This window comes from Cladophialophora yegresii, assembly GCF_000585515.1.
Source record: "Cladophialophora yegresii CBS 114405 chromosome Unknown aczIN-supercont1.6, whole genome shotgun sequence".
Taxonomy (NCBI): Eukaryota; Fungi; Ascomycota; class Eurotiomycetes; order Chaetothyriales; family Herpotrichiellaceae; genus Cladophialophora; species Cladophialophora yegresii.
Window position 1 is genome coordinate 553,723 of NW_006913050.1, and position 16,572 is coordinate 570,294.

The following is a 16,572-nucleotide window of genomic DNA, read 5'->3' on the forward strand; positions in this document are numbered from 1 at the left end:
CGTTCTTGTCCTTAACCTCTGTCACTTGCGTCTATGTACACACGTACAGTGAGATGTTTTGGTTCCTGGTTCTAATCCTTCGTGGCACATCGTACTGCCACTAACTGCTCCCTACAACTCCATCTTCTCAGCCTCGGCCAACAACCGCGCCACGTCCTCGCCAACGACATACTCGCCGTGACTGACCTCCTTGGTCAACGGCCCCTTCTTGACCATGATAGTCATGACCTCATACAACACATCCGCCGCCGCCATGGTCGTCAACTCGGCATTGGTATCATAGGCGGGCGCGACCTCGACCAGGTCTGCCGCCACGAAATTGATCCCCTCGAGCCCACGGATGATGGTCCGCAGCTCGCGCGTCGACCACCCGCCCGTCTCCGGCGTGCCCGTCGCCGGCGCAAACGCCGGATCCAACGTGTCAATGTCAATCGAGAGGTACACCGGGTTCGTGGTCCCGACGCGGTCGCGGATGCGCTTGATGATCCCCGGGATGCCGATGGTGTCGATCTCGCGAGCCTCGACGCGCGTGAAGCCGCAGTAGCCGTCGTTGTCGTAGTCGCTGGGCCCGCTGAGCGTCGTGCGGATCCCCGCGTGGATGCTCGAGTCGTTGGCCAGCAGCCCTTCCTCGCTCGCCCAGTAGAAGTACGTGCCGTGGTTGATGGCCGCTTGCTTGGACGGGGCGCCGCCGAAGACTTTTGGTTTCCACGTGTCGAGGTGCGAGTCGAAGTGGATCACGCTGATCGGGCCGTAGGCTTTGTTGATGCTGCGGAGGAGCGGGAGCGTGATGGTGTGGTCGCCGCCGAGCTAGCCACAGCGGGCCCCTTGTTAGCACGACGCCGCACATCCGGACGCACACACACAAACACAGACGCGCGCGCGCGCACTCACCGTGATGATGCGAGGGAGCGTCTTGCCGGACTTGGAGATGCCCGGCTCAGAGGCCGACGTGTACGGTTGGCGGGTCAGCAGGGTGTTGTGCCCGTCCTCGATCTGCTGGAGGGCGTAGTGGTTGTCGTAGCTGCGAGGGGTGTCAACTTGAGCTGTGTCTCTCGCGGAATGTCCCGGCTGGTTCACGTACCTCGTGACGGGGATGTCGCCGCAGTCGATGACCTTGCCCCAGAAATTGAACGGGTTGGACTTCATGGGCCTGTTCCACGGCAGTCAGTCTCATTTCTCACCTACAGTATCTCTCTCGGGCACTGCACTCACACGTTATACCCGCCACTAAATCCCAACTTGCGTGAGCCTTGAATTTCCCCGAGTAAGCGTATGAGCGGGAGACGTACTAGAGATTGAGGCGTCTAGAACCTTGTCTGATCCCGCTGGGCCCGAACCGGGCGCCCGGTCTGTAGGACGTGCCGGTGTCGAAGGGGGCGCCTGTGTGGCAACCGTCAGCTCTGAACTCTGCCGGCCGGAATCAATTGACACCCACCGATGAACGCAATGTCGTATTTCTCCTCGTCGCTGCTCAGGCAGGGGAAGTAGGGCAAGCGGCCGAAGGTCGAGATGCCGGAGAAGACGGCGTCGGCCTGGACAGTCTGTCAACATTTTCTTTTCTCGCGTCTTCTCCCCAGGTGAGTGGGCGCTCGTTCGTGTCTCACCTGTGTGCCGCCGTCACCTGGCAAAGTGTTATACCACAACGACTTGTGCGGGCCGGACACGGGGGTCTGGTCGTGGGAGCCATGCGCGAGAGCACAGCTGGCACAGGCCGCCACGAGGGCGACTGAAGCTGGTTTGAAGAGCATTGCGACGAGATGTCTGTCCCAGGAACGCAATGCAAAGTAACGCAGGGAGAAAGAAATATTCAATGAAGAGGAAGGAAATGAGCTCGTCAGAAATCCAAGCTCGATTGATGTGTGTGCACAAGCTGCTTCTTTTTTTCTGCCCCTCCAAGCTACTTAGCTAGGGGAGCTCTCTGCATCGAGTTCCTGCAGATCGGGTACGTAGCTCCATGTGTCCAATGGTGCTGGCGCTGACCTCTATCCGGCACGTTGGTTGCTCTCTTACCTAAAGCTAGGTGGCCAGGGAACACGTCCGGAGGCTATCTTTGCTGGCCCCGCCGCCGCGGTGACTGGGTGACAGGACGAAATGGCTAATCGTGACGGCATCATCATGGTTAGAGCTTCTGCCACAGCTTGGAACTGCAGGTCTGAGTTTCCGGCGTGCCAAAGAAGACGCGCATATCGCGGGGCATGTCTTGCGAGCACAGCATCGGAGAAGAGTCGGGGGGGAGCCACATGGTCCGGAGCAGCGCGCAAGTCCAGCCGGAGGGGCTCTCCAGGATATGTGCGAAGGCTGACAGCAGTGTGAGCCAATGCTGTGTGTCAAGGATGGGCCATGCAGGTGAAAAATTGCTTATCAGTTGGGCGGAGCGAGAACCGTATCAGTGAGAAAGATGCGTTTTGTAATTAAGACGTCAAGTCAAAGCATCCGGGGTGGAGAAGACGGAGCTAGCTGGAAGGGGAAACTTGGGTCGGGGAGCGACAAGGACGAGATCCGGGCTCTCACGCCTCTTATCCATGTGCTTTTGTAGAATCTACAGACATCACCTCATCGAAATCTATCCATGTAGGATACCGACGTTCATTGTGGGCCATTTCCGGCGGGCGCTGGCACCGACGCCCCAGCATGCCCGTTCTCCACCAATTCGTCCTTGTCCATGCGGGAGAATGCCTTGTCGACCTCGTGCTCCCAGTTGCTGAATGCCACGATGGCCCATTCGGCGATCCCGACTAGATACAAAGCAATGCACTGGCCGACCCACAGCCCGGGAAGGCCCCAGCCGTGAAAAGCCAGCCAGATGCCCAGCGGTAGGGCGCCGCAATAGTAGCTGACGATGTTGACGGCGGCGCCGATATGCTGTCGGCCCATGCCTCGTAGAGATCCGCCGCAGCTGCCATTCAATCCGTCGGCGATTTGAAACAGTGCCACGTAGGGTAGGACATGGGCTGTGAGCTTCACCACCCGCTCGTCGTCGTTGAAGATCTTGGCGAAGACGTTCCTGGTGCCCATCAAGACCGCAAGGACCAACGCGCCCATGATCATACTCAGCCAGGCAGCAGTATTCGCGGACCGTGACGCGCCCTTTGCGTTCCGCGAGCCCAGCATGTTGCCCACCCGCGCACTGGCAGCGACGCCGATGCCGAAAGGGATGGTGTTCATGACTTGGTCGGCCGTCATTATCACACTCTGTGAGGCCAGTGGAATCTCTCCCAGTCGGCCAGCAGCCAATGCGACAATCTCGAAAGCCCACCACTCCGTGCCGACATGGACGAAACCGAGGGCAGCGAGTTTGGCAAACACTCCGAGATTCTGCAGACACCTCTTTGACCATCCACCCCAGCATTCGCCGCCCGCAACAAACTTGGCGTACAGCACCAGCCCGAGGAACGAAAGCCAATAACCAATCCCCGTGGCAAAAGGTGCGCCGAGGATGCCCCAACCAGCCTTGTAGACGAACAGGTAGTTGAGCAATGCGCTGATCGGTGATGTGATCAGCAGGACGTATGTACCCGGCCGCATGATCTCCTGGGCCTGGAGGTATTTCTTCATCGTCTCGAAGTAGATATAGCCTAGGCCGCCCGGGATCAGGCAGCTCAAGAACTTAGAGCTGTCGTGAGACAGTTGATCACTCTGACCGAGCGCCTTGAAGATGGGTTCCGAGCAGAGCCAAATGATCGCAACGGGAATGTAGAACAGTGTCAGAACGACAAAGGCGCGCTGCAGTAGGATGCCTAGGTCGTGCTTGTTCTTGCTCCCTGTAAACGTTGAACTCGCCAAGGTATCAAGGGCTGTCGACCCGCCCATGCCGATCAGCCAGCCCGAGCACATGGCGAACATGTACGAAAAAGCAGCCGTCGAGAGATCCTGTGGTGATGCTCGGCCAACAATCAGGATGGACACGGTCTGTAGCGAGTTCTGTAACGTGTATGCCAGGATGACTGGAATAGAGCCTTTGAGCAAAACCCAGAATTCGTGCAATATCAGCTTGCGAGTCGGCGTCTCATCCTCGGGGAGGATGTCCATGAGTTCTCCTTCCTCCTGGCTGGGTGCCTCATCTTCGTCGCTGCGCTTCTTCGGCAGGAGCCCTGTCCGTTCGTCAGGCTCCTGCCGATGGATCTCCTCATTGATCAGCGCCATTGAACGCCTCCTTTCGTGGTCTTCTTCTGCTCGGCCACGCGTGTGAGCAGGACGCTTCCCGTCACGAAACAGCGTACTTACCGGTTGAACTGTATCGTCGCATGGTTGCTGCAAGATGAGCCAGAGGCGAGGGACAGCAAGCTGGCTGTTAGCAACAAAGACAACCGAAAAGCTGGTGGATCGGGTAGGTCATAATATCACACACACCGGCCCACCGAGATATTGATGCCGGCCTACAGCACCGGCCATGCATGATGTCGTCTCAGTCTTCTTGAATCAATCAGCCAGATGTCATGGCGAAACGTAACCCGGCAAAGAGGTTGACCACCGACTATCGGCTGTTTGTGTTGCTGAGCAAACCCCCCGCATCAGCCAATAACGAGCCATGTCAAGCCTTATCTATCGACTTGTCTCCGCCATGGGCCAGTGGCTGGAGGATGGACGAATGAAGAGACCCTGTCTCGTTGGAGCTGCCGCATCCGCCAAATGCTTGGTATCAGCGACGAAGCACAGCCTTTCTTTCAACGACAAATCGCCTATCGGCTGTCCTTATCTCACTCTTTTTCACCAATCTTACCCATCAGCGCCCTGCCTCGAGTGTCGTGATGATCTCTTCGGCAGGATGCCTTGGTGACGGCTATTGCATCCTTCGCGGCACCGTGGATCAGCAGCCGTCATCAAATCTTGCAGTCACACGATGAGGTCGTCTAGCTGGTAGGCAGATCCGCACGTTTTACCTGGCGAAATGCGTCACAGCAACCGAGATAACGTGCCATGCAAGGAGCAAATCTGGGGAAGATCCTAACAATGGCAATCTGTGGACCGCCGCCTAAGTAGTGCGGCTGCCGGGTACCTCCCAGACGGTGGCAATGGACAACTTTTCAACAAGATTTTCCTTTGGCTCTCCCTCTTGATAAACGTCTAGATGTTTCGTTTCTGACTTTATCCGTTCATTCATCGCATGGTGCCGTCTCCTTGCACGCTCAACTCACAATGGCAGGCCTCGAGAACGAGAAACAGGCCGTACCGGTGGAACCCCAGCAGCCCTTGAAGGAGAAGCTTGAGGGCAGCACAGTCGCCCCTCATCCGCCGGCTGTAGACAATGTCGTGACGCGAGATGGATTTCGACTTCATCCCCAGCCGACGACCGACCCGCTGGATCCTCTGAATTGGTCCAGCTTTCAGAAGCATACGATCCTCGCGATTGTCATGTTCAAGTACGTCCCTGGCTGGTGCATTTTGGGAGCCAACGACTAACCTGAGCGCGACAAGGTATTTCTTGTTCACGTACATCACGACAACAACTGTGCCGAGTTTCCCAGACCTACAGGAGCAGTTTGCCATCAGCTACTCGCAAGTCAACTGGACCGTGGCCATTCCGGCATTGGGTCTCGCCGTTGGGCCTCTAATATGGAGCTCTCTCGCGGACATCGTCGGTCGCAGAGTCATCTTCATTGTCGGTACTGTTATGGCGTTCGGCGCCACCATTGGGGCCGCCAAATCGTCCAACTACGGCGGCTATATGGCGGCGCGGTTCTTCCAGGGGCTCGGTGTGGCGCCGGCCTCGACCGTCGGCCTGGCTGCCATCAACGACATGTTTTACGAGCACCAGCGTGGTCAGAAGATCGGGCTCTGGGTGTTAGCCATCGACAGCGGCCTGCTCGTCGGCCCGATCTTCGGCGGCTTCCTGAACATCGTCTCCGCGGAATGGATACAGTGGTTCACCGCAATTTTGTTCGCCGTTCTCCTCGTCCTCGAATTGGCCTTCATGCCCGAAACACTGTATCCGCGGAACCATATGCTCTCGAAGCTCCCGATGGCGACCGCGGCGGACGAGACGGCCGTGGATATCGAGAAAGTGGGCCGTCGTCGAAGCGACGCCGGCGAGGTCCACCTGTCTCGCACCAAAAAGCTCTTCTTCATCAACTACAAGCCCGTGCCCGGGATGCGACACCCAGCAGTATACGACGCAGTCCTCCGCTTCATTCTGACATGGAAGTTCCTCGCCGTCTCCATCGCCGTCTTCACCTACTGCTTCCTGTGGTACTGGTGGGTGCTCAGCGTCATTACCATGCTACCCGCCGCCTACCTGGACTACACGCCACAAATCCAGGGCCTTCTCTTCCTGGGCCTCCTCTTAGGCACCCTGTTCGCCGAAGTCTTCCTAGGAGGGCATCTCAGTGACATCGTGTGCACGCGTCTCGCCCGACGGAATGGCGGCGTGCGCTTGCCCGAGATGCGTCTCTGGCTAATCTACCCGGCGGGCTTGTTGAGCGCCATCGGCCTCATCATCTGGGGCATCAGCGTCGACAAGGCATACCATTGGATGGTCGGCCAGGTGGCGTTCTTCCTGTTCGCCGCGGGGATTCAAATGGGCAATACAGTCGTCTGTGCTTACATTGTGGATTGCTACCCGCTGCAAAGTATGAGCATCATCACGTTTTATGCCGTGCTGTTGAATCTGTCGGCGTTTATTGATCCGGTAAGTCGTAACCCATGCAAACATATTGATCGATCGACGGACTGACCGTGATCCTAGTTCTTCATTGCCCCCTGGCAAGTGGCCTCCGGCTGGACATGGTGCTTCGCGGCCCAGGGAATCATTGTCTTCTTCGGCGCTTTGCCAATCTTTGGCCTCCTGCACAAATATGGCCCGATCTTGAGATCCAAGACCGGGACGCCAGGCTGGGTGAACCCGGAGTTTGACGTCCTGTTATAGATAGAACACAGTACGTACGTACTAGTTGGTAGACAAGCTGAGAACCTTCACATCACCCGGCATCGTTCTTCCGAGTAAGCCCAGTCGAAACGCTCACCCCACTTTCCGTCGACTTCTGCATCTCTGCGCGCTCCATTCTCGAAGACGCGGAAGACGCAAAAGGTCGTGCGCGGACCGTGTATGACCGCGAGGAACCAAAACTCACACGACTTGGACCACCGAACAAGCACAACAACATTTGATTTGCCAGAAATGTACTTGGTCAGTCATGACTGCGCGAGCTCGTTGTAGTCGCTTTTCCTTTAAGCCAGTGTAGTCAATTTTTGACAAGTTTCTTGGGAACAGGCATGGTTGCACTAGGGAATAGACTTATACTGGACACAGTGCTTTGAGCACGCGAGTCCCTCGTCACTAGTCCCAATAAGCTCGATAAGCACGATTACCCAAGGTATATAACTGACAATACCACGTTATCTCCCGCAATCGACCATAGGATGTGGAAAACAGGGCTTCCCGTTCGCTCAGCCGTACTTAAGCCACATGCCGGTCAGTTAGTACTAAGGTGGGTGACCACTTGGGAATCCTGGCTGTTGATTGTTTTTTGCAAATTTTTTTTGGCATACGGTATGTTGTGGGTACTGCAAGAACGTGATGTCTGAGCCATATTGTCGTAGTCTTGAAACGGCTAGGCAAAATATACGGTGGAACACGGAAAGAGGTTGACCGTCAAGCGGCCACCAGGCTGTTGTGTTTCTTCTAACCTCTCTTGAGCATTTCCTGGTGTTGAAGGTTCTAAAGTAGACGCCCGAATCCAACAGCCGATCCTTGCTTCTCCCCACACACTTCAATTATCTCCGTTCGTCTCGGCCATGAATCAACGTCGGTGCACATGGTGGGAATGCCAATGATGATGACGGCGGAGTAGTCGCATGCAACCGGCGAGTGGCAAAGCCAATGAGGGGGCCAAGAAATACTGATGCCTTCCTTCGGAATTCGACAGCGCGCGACACTTCTCTCACAATTCCAATCCCGAGGGGATCCTCAGCATTAGCCATAATGTTTGCCTTGCTTCAGCCTAAGCGCCCCAAAGCCGCTGGAGATCGTACGCCCTCATCCGAACATGCTGGTACATGTCAGCAAACACGCCACCATTATGGATCACGCACTTTGAACCCCGACGACAAACTTGACTCAACCGCTTCAAGCCGCCATGATACTACTACCTCGAACACGACCTCTTCGTATACTCAGGTTTCCGAGGCTTCATCGAATCGCTGACGGCCACTACGGTAACAAACTCGAAGGCTAAGAACTATAGTAATTTCGCTTGAGCCGGTCACTGGAATGCAGGTGTGCGATTATATTGTATCCGGTACAATTACTGGGGACAGTTACGATCACGTGCCTCGGAAGATGCTGCCCGTCGAGGACTAGCGCGTCACGCGTGCTTGGCAAAGCCGGATGCGCCAGGACTTGAAGACGCAAATTACACCCTGGACACGTACCCTCTCAGCCTCGACATCCCCACCGACTATCGAGGATCTTTGCATCAATACCGTGCCGAAGATGTCTCTTAAGTGCCCACTGCACTTAAGGAGTAGCATGAAGCGACCTTTGTTGTCATCGAAGTGGCTCTGACCGCTTTTGCTTCAAGTCGGAGCCTGATGGGTACCGGATAGCCGGGTATGGATTTTGGGCAATTGCTCACTGTACGGAGTACATATATCAGAATTCGAATTCCCCTTCGAAAAATGGCCTTCGTCAGCCCAGTCCTTCGAGCATCGTCTGCGGTCCTCCTGTCAGTGTCACCTTGGCCCTCGCGTCAGTTTCAGTATGGGCCGTCTGCGGCTACGACTTCATCCAGTCGCCTGCTTTCTCGGAGCCTTACCTGTCATGGCCAAAGACCTCCAGTCTCGTGTCGATGAAGACATTGCAACAACATCTCACCCTTCAACTGCTCAAAGCTACTTCCGAGAACCGACTTCCTCGAGTATTCTTTATGGCCATATTGGACTGATGTTGCTGGCATGGATAGGATGTTTTCCGATTTGTATCTATTCGGCTTCCAATTTCTTTCGTTATCCGTGAGCTGATAGTCCCATATGTGACATTGAATCTTGCAGGGTCAAGATTTGCACATCCCTCCCAAGTACTCTTCTTGGTATTGAACGTCGTTGAAACGGTCTTTGGATTGGCATACAACAGCCTAACGCGGAGCCTGTATCCCGGCAGCGCACATCATACAATTGGCTGGGCATTGACAGGGCTTGCTGTTTCTCAATCCCTCGCAAGAGCTTCGAGAGGCTACTTGCAGTACGGGCACACGAGAGCCGTTCCCGCCACGGCATATCACGAAGACGGGCCGTTAGTGTCATCGTCGGCATCCTGGAATGGTTCCGATCAGCATCTTTGCGAGGATCTATGTTATTGACCGACTTCAGATTCACACCGTGCACGATACTTGTCTGGGGAAGGGAAGGGCGCCAACGGAACCGGCCTCCAAAACATGTACCGGATCCTACTTCGGCCTCGGCGCGCCGTGCTTGGTGCACGACGCCGTAAGAACGGCACTTGGATCAAAGGCGAGTTCAAGTTCGTTGGATCGCTGCAGCTCGATTCAATCATGACCAAGACATCAATGATCTTCAGCACCGTCTTGATGGTGCTAATGTTTGTGACGATTTGCACCGGGCAGAGAATGGATTATGGTAGTTATATAACTAGACCGACGGCGATAGTTATATAACTACTAGTGTCCGTTACCCCTTTTGGGTAGTCATTTGTACAACTGACCTCTTCAGGGCAGTCGTGATGAGAAGAGTCATCAAAAGAATCGATTCACGACTCTCAGACCTCAAGATCGGAGTCGAGATCGGAAGAGTCACTAATTCGGAACGCCGATGGATTCGCGTGGAGGAGGATCTCCTTTTCGCTGATGAGTTCCATACGTCCTCAAAGGTTCATCGTCCCTCACACCTTTGTCACGTGTACCGCTGTGGCGTCTTCCTTGGACGGGAGGCTGTCCTTGACTTCCGCTTCAAGAGTGTTGTCCGTCAAGTTCGTTGCAGGCTTCTTTCCGAACAGAGCGTCGATTTCTTCCAACGCCATCCCGTTGGCCTAATAGATTCAATGTCAGTCCGTTCTGGTTTTCTTATATCCCTGCGACATCCTGTCGTCGGAGGGTTGTGGAAAAGCTTACATCTGGAAGGAAGAAATATATGTGGACAGTATGGGCGAGACCGAGGCACACAAAGACCAGGTAGTATTTCCACCCGATCGAGGCTTGAGCGGTGGGCGCGAGCTGCAGCCACAGGACGTCCATGAGAAAGATGGCCGAGACGGAGTAAGAGGTCGCCTCGCTGCGAAGGTAAGATGGGAAGATTTCGGTCACGGCAGTAAACTGGTTGATGTCGATCAAGCCCCCGTACCTGATGAGCAGCCACGCGCCGGCGGGTCAGCATACGCCATCAAGAACAAGCATGGGCCTTTCAGATCTTTCCACTCACGCGATCACATAGAGATAGAGAAACACGACAGCCGCGGCTGCGATGCCTTTCGAAGCGGACGTGCTGTACTTGGCGATGAGGCCCGTCGCGACGATAAACATCGACATGTTAATGCAGTAACCCCAGACTTGGTTGGATAATGTCAGCCGATGCTAAACGGGCACAGGTTCAGACACTTACCGAGTGCCTTTCGCCTACCGAGTCTGTCGCTGTAATAGGCGCCCACGAAGTTGGCAATGGCAGCAAGCGTGTTGTACAAGGCGCTGAGCATGAGCGAGATCTCATTGTTGAGTCCAAGCGATCGGTACAACAAGACCGTGTAGTTGTTGATCACGAGCGTTCCGACGTTCTGTCCACCAGCCATCACGAGGAAAGCCAGGATGAACCGCTTGCGGTACGTCTTGGTGGTGAACAGCTGCCATTTGCCGTCTCTTGCCAGGATTGCTGCGTCGTCAGCCTGTTGACGTTCGATCTGAGCAAACTCCCGCTGAGCAAAGTGGTCTTCCGGGTCACTGGCGCTGTGGTGCAATTTGCGGAGCAGCTCGTACGCCTCTGCACCTCGACCATGCTGGACGAGCCATCGAGGGCTTTCGGGAACTAAACACCAGGATTCATCATCAGATCACCCGCTCGAGACTGAAAAAGTGGTCGTAATAATGGCGGCTCTTACTGAAGAAAGTCCCAATCATGAGGATAATGCCGAGAAGCGCGAGCACCGCATTTGGGAATCTCCATGAAAACGTCGTGTCCGGGGCATGAAAGCAGCCAAAGCTAGACATTTGTCAGTCTCCCGAATCCGAAAATCTGGGCTTAACAAGGGATTTCTGCGTTCTGCGTGTTGCGTTTTGGGCTTACCCGATCCATCCTGCCAGGAAGTATCCAAGATTGATAAAGCTTCCGTGAGCGCCAGTCATCAACCCACGAGAGTGAGGAGGAGACACTTCGGCGTAGTAAGTCGGCATAGCAGCTAGTGTGTTTCCCGCTGCAAGTCCCGTGATGACGCGCGCGACGAGATACTGATAGCCAGGGAAGGAAACACTGCGTTAGCAAAGCCAAGCGAGCCACGACGGATCATGGCCTTACCATCGCGACATTAACAGAGCCGGTCTGGATGACTGCCCCTATGATTCCAAGGGCACTTGCAATGCGGAAGCCGTTCAGTCGACCGAACCTGTCGGCCGTCCACCCGGAAAGGAGGGTGCCGAAAAAGCCGCCTCCGAAGAAGACGCCATTGACAGCGCCGATGATCGTGTTGGTATACCCGTAGTCTGGGTCGGTGGGATCGGCCACCAAGGACAGAGACTCATAGAACGTCGGCTGCCCAAGGGTGGTCGTGATGACCGCCAGGCCGAACCCTGCGAACAAGGAGCCAGTGGCGGCGAAGAGGACGGCCTATTGTAACCACATGGGTGAGCAATCCCTGCCTAGTGCCTCTGATCTGGAACGTGAAGCACTCACTCGCGAGTTGTAGCTGGTATATCCCTCCATGCCGTGCCTGCCTGGGTCGCTCAAGGGGATCTTTGCAGTTTCAGTGATTCTGGGGATGCGTCTTGAAGTGTTGACAAAATGCGGAGGGAGGCCGATCTTGACAATCCGCGAATCTTGCATGTCAACGCGACCATAAGTACCATTTTCCGGCTCACGCATTGCAAGCGGGGCTTCTTCACGCTTCCCGGGTCCGAGACCACACAGGGCATGGGCTAGCAGTAGTGAAAAAGGGGCCCCCGGTTTCGCAGGTGTTGAGGAAGTCAAACGCCACTGCAAGGCTCAGCCGAGGGACGAAGCGCGCGTTCGCCAGCCGCTGGATATCAGCCGTCCCGCGGCTCAATTGAACCATGTCTTTTGCAGGTCGGTCGAGCGCTGCCGCGACCTGCTGTGTTGCCGGCCGTGCAACGATCCACACGCCCCGTTGGGAGCGACAGGCACGGAACCTGGAGTCACACGTGGGATGATCATTCGCCGCGTGAAATAAGAAGAGAATCGACAATGCACTCGTTTCGCATGGAGCGCCCCACCAAGCCGGGAGACGTCTCGGTTATCGCTGTACTTCTCAAGTTCCAGCATCTGCGATCCTACTGACCACGCACGATGAACAAGCATGAAGATGCTTGGAAATCAGAGCTCAGTGAGACTTCGGACTCTATTCCGACGTCCTGCACAACGCGCAGCGTTAGACGTGTCTCATTTGCATCGACGACGTCAAATCACCGACTTCCCTGTCAATCGGTGACTCGTCTTGAGTACTATTTCTTGCCACTCCTTGAGGAAGTCTCCCTCCCGATAGTCATCATGGTCTACATCTGTATACCCCAGCGGTGCCCACATCCGGGGCACAATCCCTAAGGATCGTCCTGGAAGCGGTCAGATTACGGCCTGAGGAGGGACGAGATGGGGAACTGCGACGATCTCCTAGGAAGGGCCAATTTGAGCTGTCAATTAACGTACCGTGCACGGTTGTATCGGAAGCGATTCTGACGAGGGCCTCGGCGGCATCGTCTATTGATGCGAAGACGGCACCTTTATCGGTAATGCGCTTCGCGACAGCATCGCTGATGATGTCGGTCTTGATGTACCTAGTCGGTGTCACGGACGAAGTCAGTGTCCGTGAAGGAGCCAAGTAAAGGTACGGGTCCGTCGAGGCAGAATGCAGGACGCTCACCAAGGGGCAATGTAGTTGATCCTGGTGCCATGTTGCAAGGCAGTCCTTCTGAGGCACCGCATGGTCCCGCGAAGTCCAAACTTGGAGGCGTTGTATTGTGGCGACCCCGGCTGATCGACGTATCCCGCGAGACTACCTTGAAGGACAAGGCACGTATCGGTACCGGCGGTGGAAGTGTCGGCCACAGATTTGAACTGTTTCCTGAAGTAGAAGAGCGCCAGTTTGATGGTATACATGACTCCGATCAGGTTGATGTCGAGGATTTTGAGGTTGGGCTTCGTTGGCTCCGATTCAGACTCTGCGACCAATATCAGTTGGCAATTCATCCTTCTGAGCCGAGCCACCACGTACCCTGGTCGACAAAGACGGGGTCTTGCCCGCTGATTCCCGCGTTGGCCACGACGACATCGACGCGGCCGCTTGGTGATTTTTTAATGGTATCTTGGAACATTCTGGCCTGGTCGTCCCAATTCGTAACGTCACAGTGGGTAGACCAGACTCTCCTACAGAGAAAGAACGGGGGATTGATTAGATGTATTAAAAAGATAACAAGTGCTTCCATAGCAGATGAAAACGGTATCAAACGGGTCAACGTACCCAGGGTATTCCGAGGCCAGTTCGGCCGCACGAGCTTCGTCAATATCCCCTATCATGACGAACGCTCTTGAAAGGGAGAAAGGTGTGGTCAGTAACGAGCTTTTCGGTTTGACACCAGTTGAGGCATTGTGCCACAGAACGACACAGGACAGGCGGTTGGACTGAACTCACCCAGCCTCTGCCATAGCTCGAGTATAGACTGCTCCGATTCCATTCGACCCTGCAGTTTCATCGTCAGCCAAAGCTGTCCGCAAAGCCGCGTGGCCTCAAGTCACAGGACTTCAGGTGGACGATCCGGCCTACCGCTCGCCAGGGGCTATGCGATACGGAATCAAATTTGCCTACCGCCGGTGATGATAACAGTCTTCCCCTGTACTTTGGCCCTATCTGCTTTGACCGTGCAGTCAATAGGACCTTGATCAATGTAGGTTGCCATTTTCCCCTCAGGAGTAAGTTCGCTCTGGATCACTCAGAGAGCTGCAGTAATAATTATTAACCTGTAGACCGTGCAAAGAGAAGGCTTTGTATACTAAGATGGATCGTGCATTACAGGTATCATTCGAATCACTCATCCAGTGAACGACTTCCCACCGTTCTGCACCGCCAGACTTTTTGCACCGTCCGAAGTCTGGGGGATCCGGCCTCGTACCATGCTCCTCGGTTGACCGTGGGACTCTCGGCTGGAACGACGGTTTACAGTAGCTTGCGGCTGTACCCCGTACATTCTTGTCGACCACGCCGCTGTTTGAGCCGCGGCCGAAGCTCCCTCGGCGACCTGTCTTGCTGCCGATTGGTTGCTGCAAGAATGGGACATTACTCTCAGCAATACGTTGTCAAGCCTTTCGGATCCTATGGTCGTCGGCTACGTGAAGAAGCGTAGGATCCTAACAGGAGCAAGCTCGCTTCCACACTCGCCCTGTTCTACCGTCCCAAGCCTTTGCAGTTGCGTAATAATACTGCACTGCTTTACCAAGCAGAGCCACCTCAGTGGCATTTCGCGGTAAAGACTACAGGATAATTCCTGTAGGTCGATGGCAAGATGCGCGTCCTCTTGGTTGTGACGCCCGCGCTGGATTGCACCTCTTGACTGAGTCTCTCAGCTGACCGGGGTGCGACGAAATCATGTGGGCTTCCTTTATTGTTGCTACCGTTCTCGAAGGGCGGGGGGCACACAAATGCACACGGCCTCCAGCATTTGCACAGATTCTCTCTGCACATATGTGCGAGATCCGCGGCTCGGGTGGATCCCACTTTAATACACACTGACAACCACACTCTGGAGCTCGGTGTGCTTAGCTTGTACCATTGGCAATGCACATGAAGCCGGCGGAGAATTCCGGACTGATCAATTATAAAGTTGAAATGTCTCCGAGCAAAAACGCCAGCTTAGACTGATTACATCGAGGCCGAAACCCGTCTCGGGAAGTGGTCAAGCTTGATACGATGGCCGAGCTCCAGCTTCCGGATTACAAGACATTGTCGAAGAGGAGATACGGATCCGCGCCCGAAGGCAGCATCTGGGGCTTTTGGGACGAACTTCATGGCGGCCCTGACAAACTCGGTTGTAGGTTATCATGGCTGAGACACGGGATTTGCATTGTGATGATACTTACCCGAACTCATAGCCCTGAATCTTCTGACGTCGGAGAGGGTCCTTGCAGCGAAAGATGAGATCAAGACCGGAAGCCGTGTGCAGCTCGACTGGTCGTTGAACAACCTCCGCCATACGTTGCATGACAGGCAGAGGCTCGAGCAAGAGATCATCGATTACCTGCCCATTGTGGGAGTCCATGCTCACGACGACGTGCTCAAGTTCAATACCCAGTGCGGGAGTCAATGGGTCAGTTAGTCCTCAGCTCCGGTCAGGTCCTTTTCTTAACAGCAATAATATAGGATGGGTTTGGCCACTACGGTCATCCCACAGGGGTCTACTACAACGCGGTAAAGCACGCTGACGTCAAAGGAGCGCCGGGCTCTTTGGGCATCAACCGTAAGCTCACGACCGCGACCCCAACGATCAATCTGTTCATGAAAATGATGATGTGGCTAATAAGATCTTCACAGATTGGTGCGAGAGAGGCGGCATCGTCGGGCGTGGCGTGCTTCTCGACTATGTGAGGTACCTCGAGGACAAGGGCCTGCCGGTGCCGGATCCTACCACGAATCACGGGTTTACGGTCCGCGACCTCGAGGCTGTTGCGCAATACCAGAAGCTCGACTTTAAGGTTGGGGATCTGTTGTTCGTCCGCACGGGGTTTGTGCGCTGGTACGACAATGCGCCTGACGGGGAGCGACAGCGATGCATGGGCGGAGAGAAGTCCACATTCATCGGCCTCCAGGGATCTGAGGAGGCCAAAGAGTGGCTCTGGGATCATCACTTCGCCGCGCTCGCCTGCGACACGTTTGCGTTTGAGGTGAATCCGCCTACTGAGGTCGTGCTGCACGAGACAGTCCTGCCTCTCTGGGGCACCCCGATTGGGGAGATGTTCAACCTGGAACAGCTGTCCGACATGTGCCATCAGCAACAGCGCTGGAGCTTTTTTGTGACAAGCGCCCCCTTGAATGTCCCAAATGGGGTCGGGAGCCCTCCGAATATCATAGCAATTTTCTGAGCCGGAAGGGCCATTTCACAGAACTCGGCCGCACACTTCTGAAATTGTGTAATAAGGTCAAATGAGACGCCGAAGTTAGGTCGTAAAACAGATCAAGGGCAAAGAGACTCGGGGCTGAAGAGTCACATTGCTAGCATTATCACAAATAATTCATGTCTGGCTGGGAATAATTAGACCTGCTACTCAACAGCGAGCTGTACCTCAAAAATCAGCGACGGCGAGTCCACTGGTCTGGCTATCAATGAACATGCCCAGCACTGCAGGGCAAATAATGGCAATAGCAGACAGTTTCCCAGCATTATTGGAGTCCGCTACTACTGTACCCCCGAGGAAGAT

The 16,572-nt window shown here is 55.0% G+C and overlaps 6 protein-coding genes across 6 annotated transcripts; 2 read left to right on the forward strand and 4 right to left on the reverse strand.

The window, feature by feature from the left end:
* Nucleotides 1-111: 111 nt before the first annotated feature.
* Nucleotides 112-1,748, reverse strand: A1O7_08200 (agmatinase 1; the record flags this gene model as incomplete). The annotated part of the gene is made up of 7 exons (XM_007762194.1): nt 112-807; nt 892-1,021; nt 1,082-1,150; nt 1,213-1,227; nt 1,290-1,380; nt 1,436-1,532; nt 1,605-1,748. 7 exons carry the CDS (start codon nt 1,746-1,748, stop codon nt 112-114), a joined length of 1,242 nt encoding a protein of 413 aa, XP_007760384.1.
* Nucleotides 1,749-2,586: 838 nt separating this feature from the next.
* A1O7_08201 (uncharacterized protein) lies at nt 2,587-4,143 on the reverse strand (the record flags this gene model as incomplete). The annotated part of the gene is made up of 1 exon (XM_007762195.1): nt 2,587-4,143. One exon carries the CDS (start codon nt 4,141-4,143, stop codon nt 2,587-2,589), a length of 1,557 nt encoding a protein of 518 aa, XP_007760385.1.
* Nucleotides 4,144-5,136: 993 nt separating this feature from the next.
* Nucleotides 5,137-6,862, forward strand: A1O7_08202 (uncharacterized protein; the record flags this gene model as incomplete). The annotated part of the gene is made up of 3 exons (XM_007762196.1): nt 5,137-5,360; nt 5,416-6,625; nt 6,683-6,862. 3 exons carry the CDS (start codon nt 5,137-5,139, stop codon nt 6,860-6,862), a joined length of 1,614 nt encoding a protein of 537 aa, XP_007760386.1.
* Nucleotides 6,863-9,832: 2,970 nt separating this feature from the next.
* On the reverse strand, nt 9,833-11,976 carry A1O7_08204 (uncharacterized protein; the record flags this gene model as incomplete). Its single annotated transcript, XM_007762197.1, has 8 exons — nt 9,833-9,979; nt 10,062-10,290; nt 10,369-10,495; nt 10,549-10,965; nt 11,039-11,139; nt 11,224-11,384; nt 11,452-11,760; nt 11,827-11,976. The coding sequence occupies 8 exons, from the start codon at nt 11,974-11,976 to the stop codon at nt 9,833-9,835; spliced, it is 1,641 nt and encodes a 546-aa protein (XP_007760387.1).
* A 591-nt stretch (nt 11,977-12,567) lies between these two features.
* On the reverse strand, nt 12,568-13,478 carry A1O7_08205 (uncharacterized protein; the record flags this gene model as incomplete). The annotated part of the gene is made up of 4 exons (XM_007762198.1): nt 12,568-12,719; nt 12,814-12,941; nt 13,028-13,325; nt 13,379-13,478. The coding sequence occupies 4 exons, from the start codon at nt 13,476-13,478 to the stop codon at nt 12,568-12,570; spliced, it is 678 nt and encodes a 225-aa protein (XP_007760388.1).
* A 1,589-nt stretch (nt 13,479-15,067) lies between these two features.
* On the forward strand, nt 15,068-16,236 carry A1O7_08206 (uncharacterized protein; the record flags this gene model as incomplete). Its single annotated transcript, XM_007762199.1, has 4 exons — nt 15,068-15,188; nt 15,250-15,464; nt 15,518-15,614; nt 15,689-16,236. The coding sequence occupies 4 exons, from the start codon at nt 15,068-15,070 to the stop codon at nt 16,234-16,236; spliced, it is 981 nt and encodes a 326-aa protein (XP_007760389.1).
* Nucleotides 16,237-16,572: the final 336 nt, after the last annotated feature.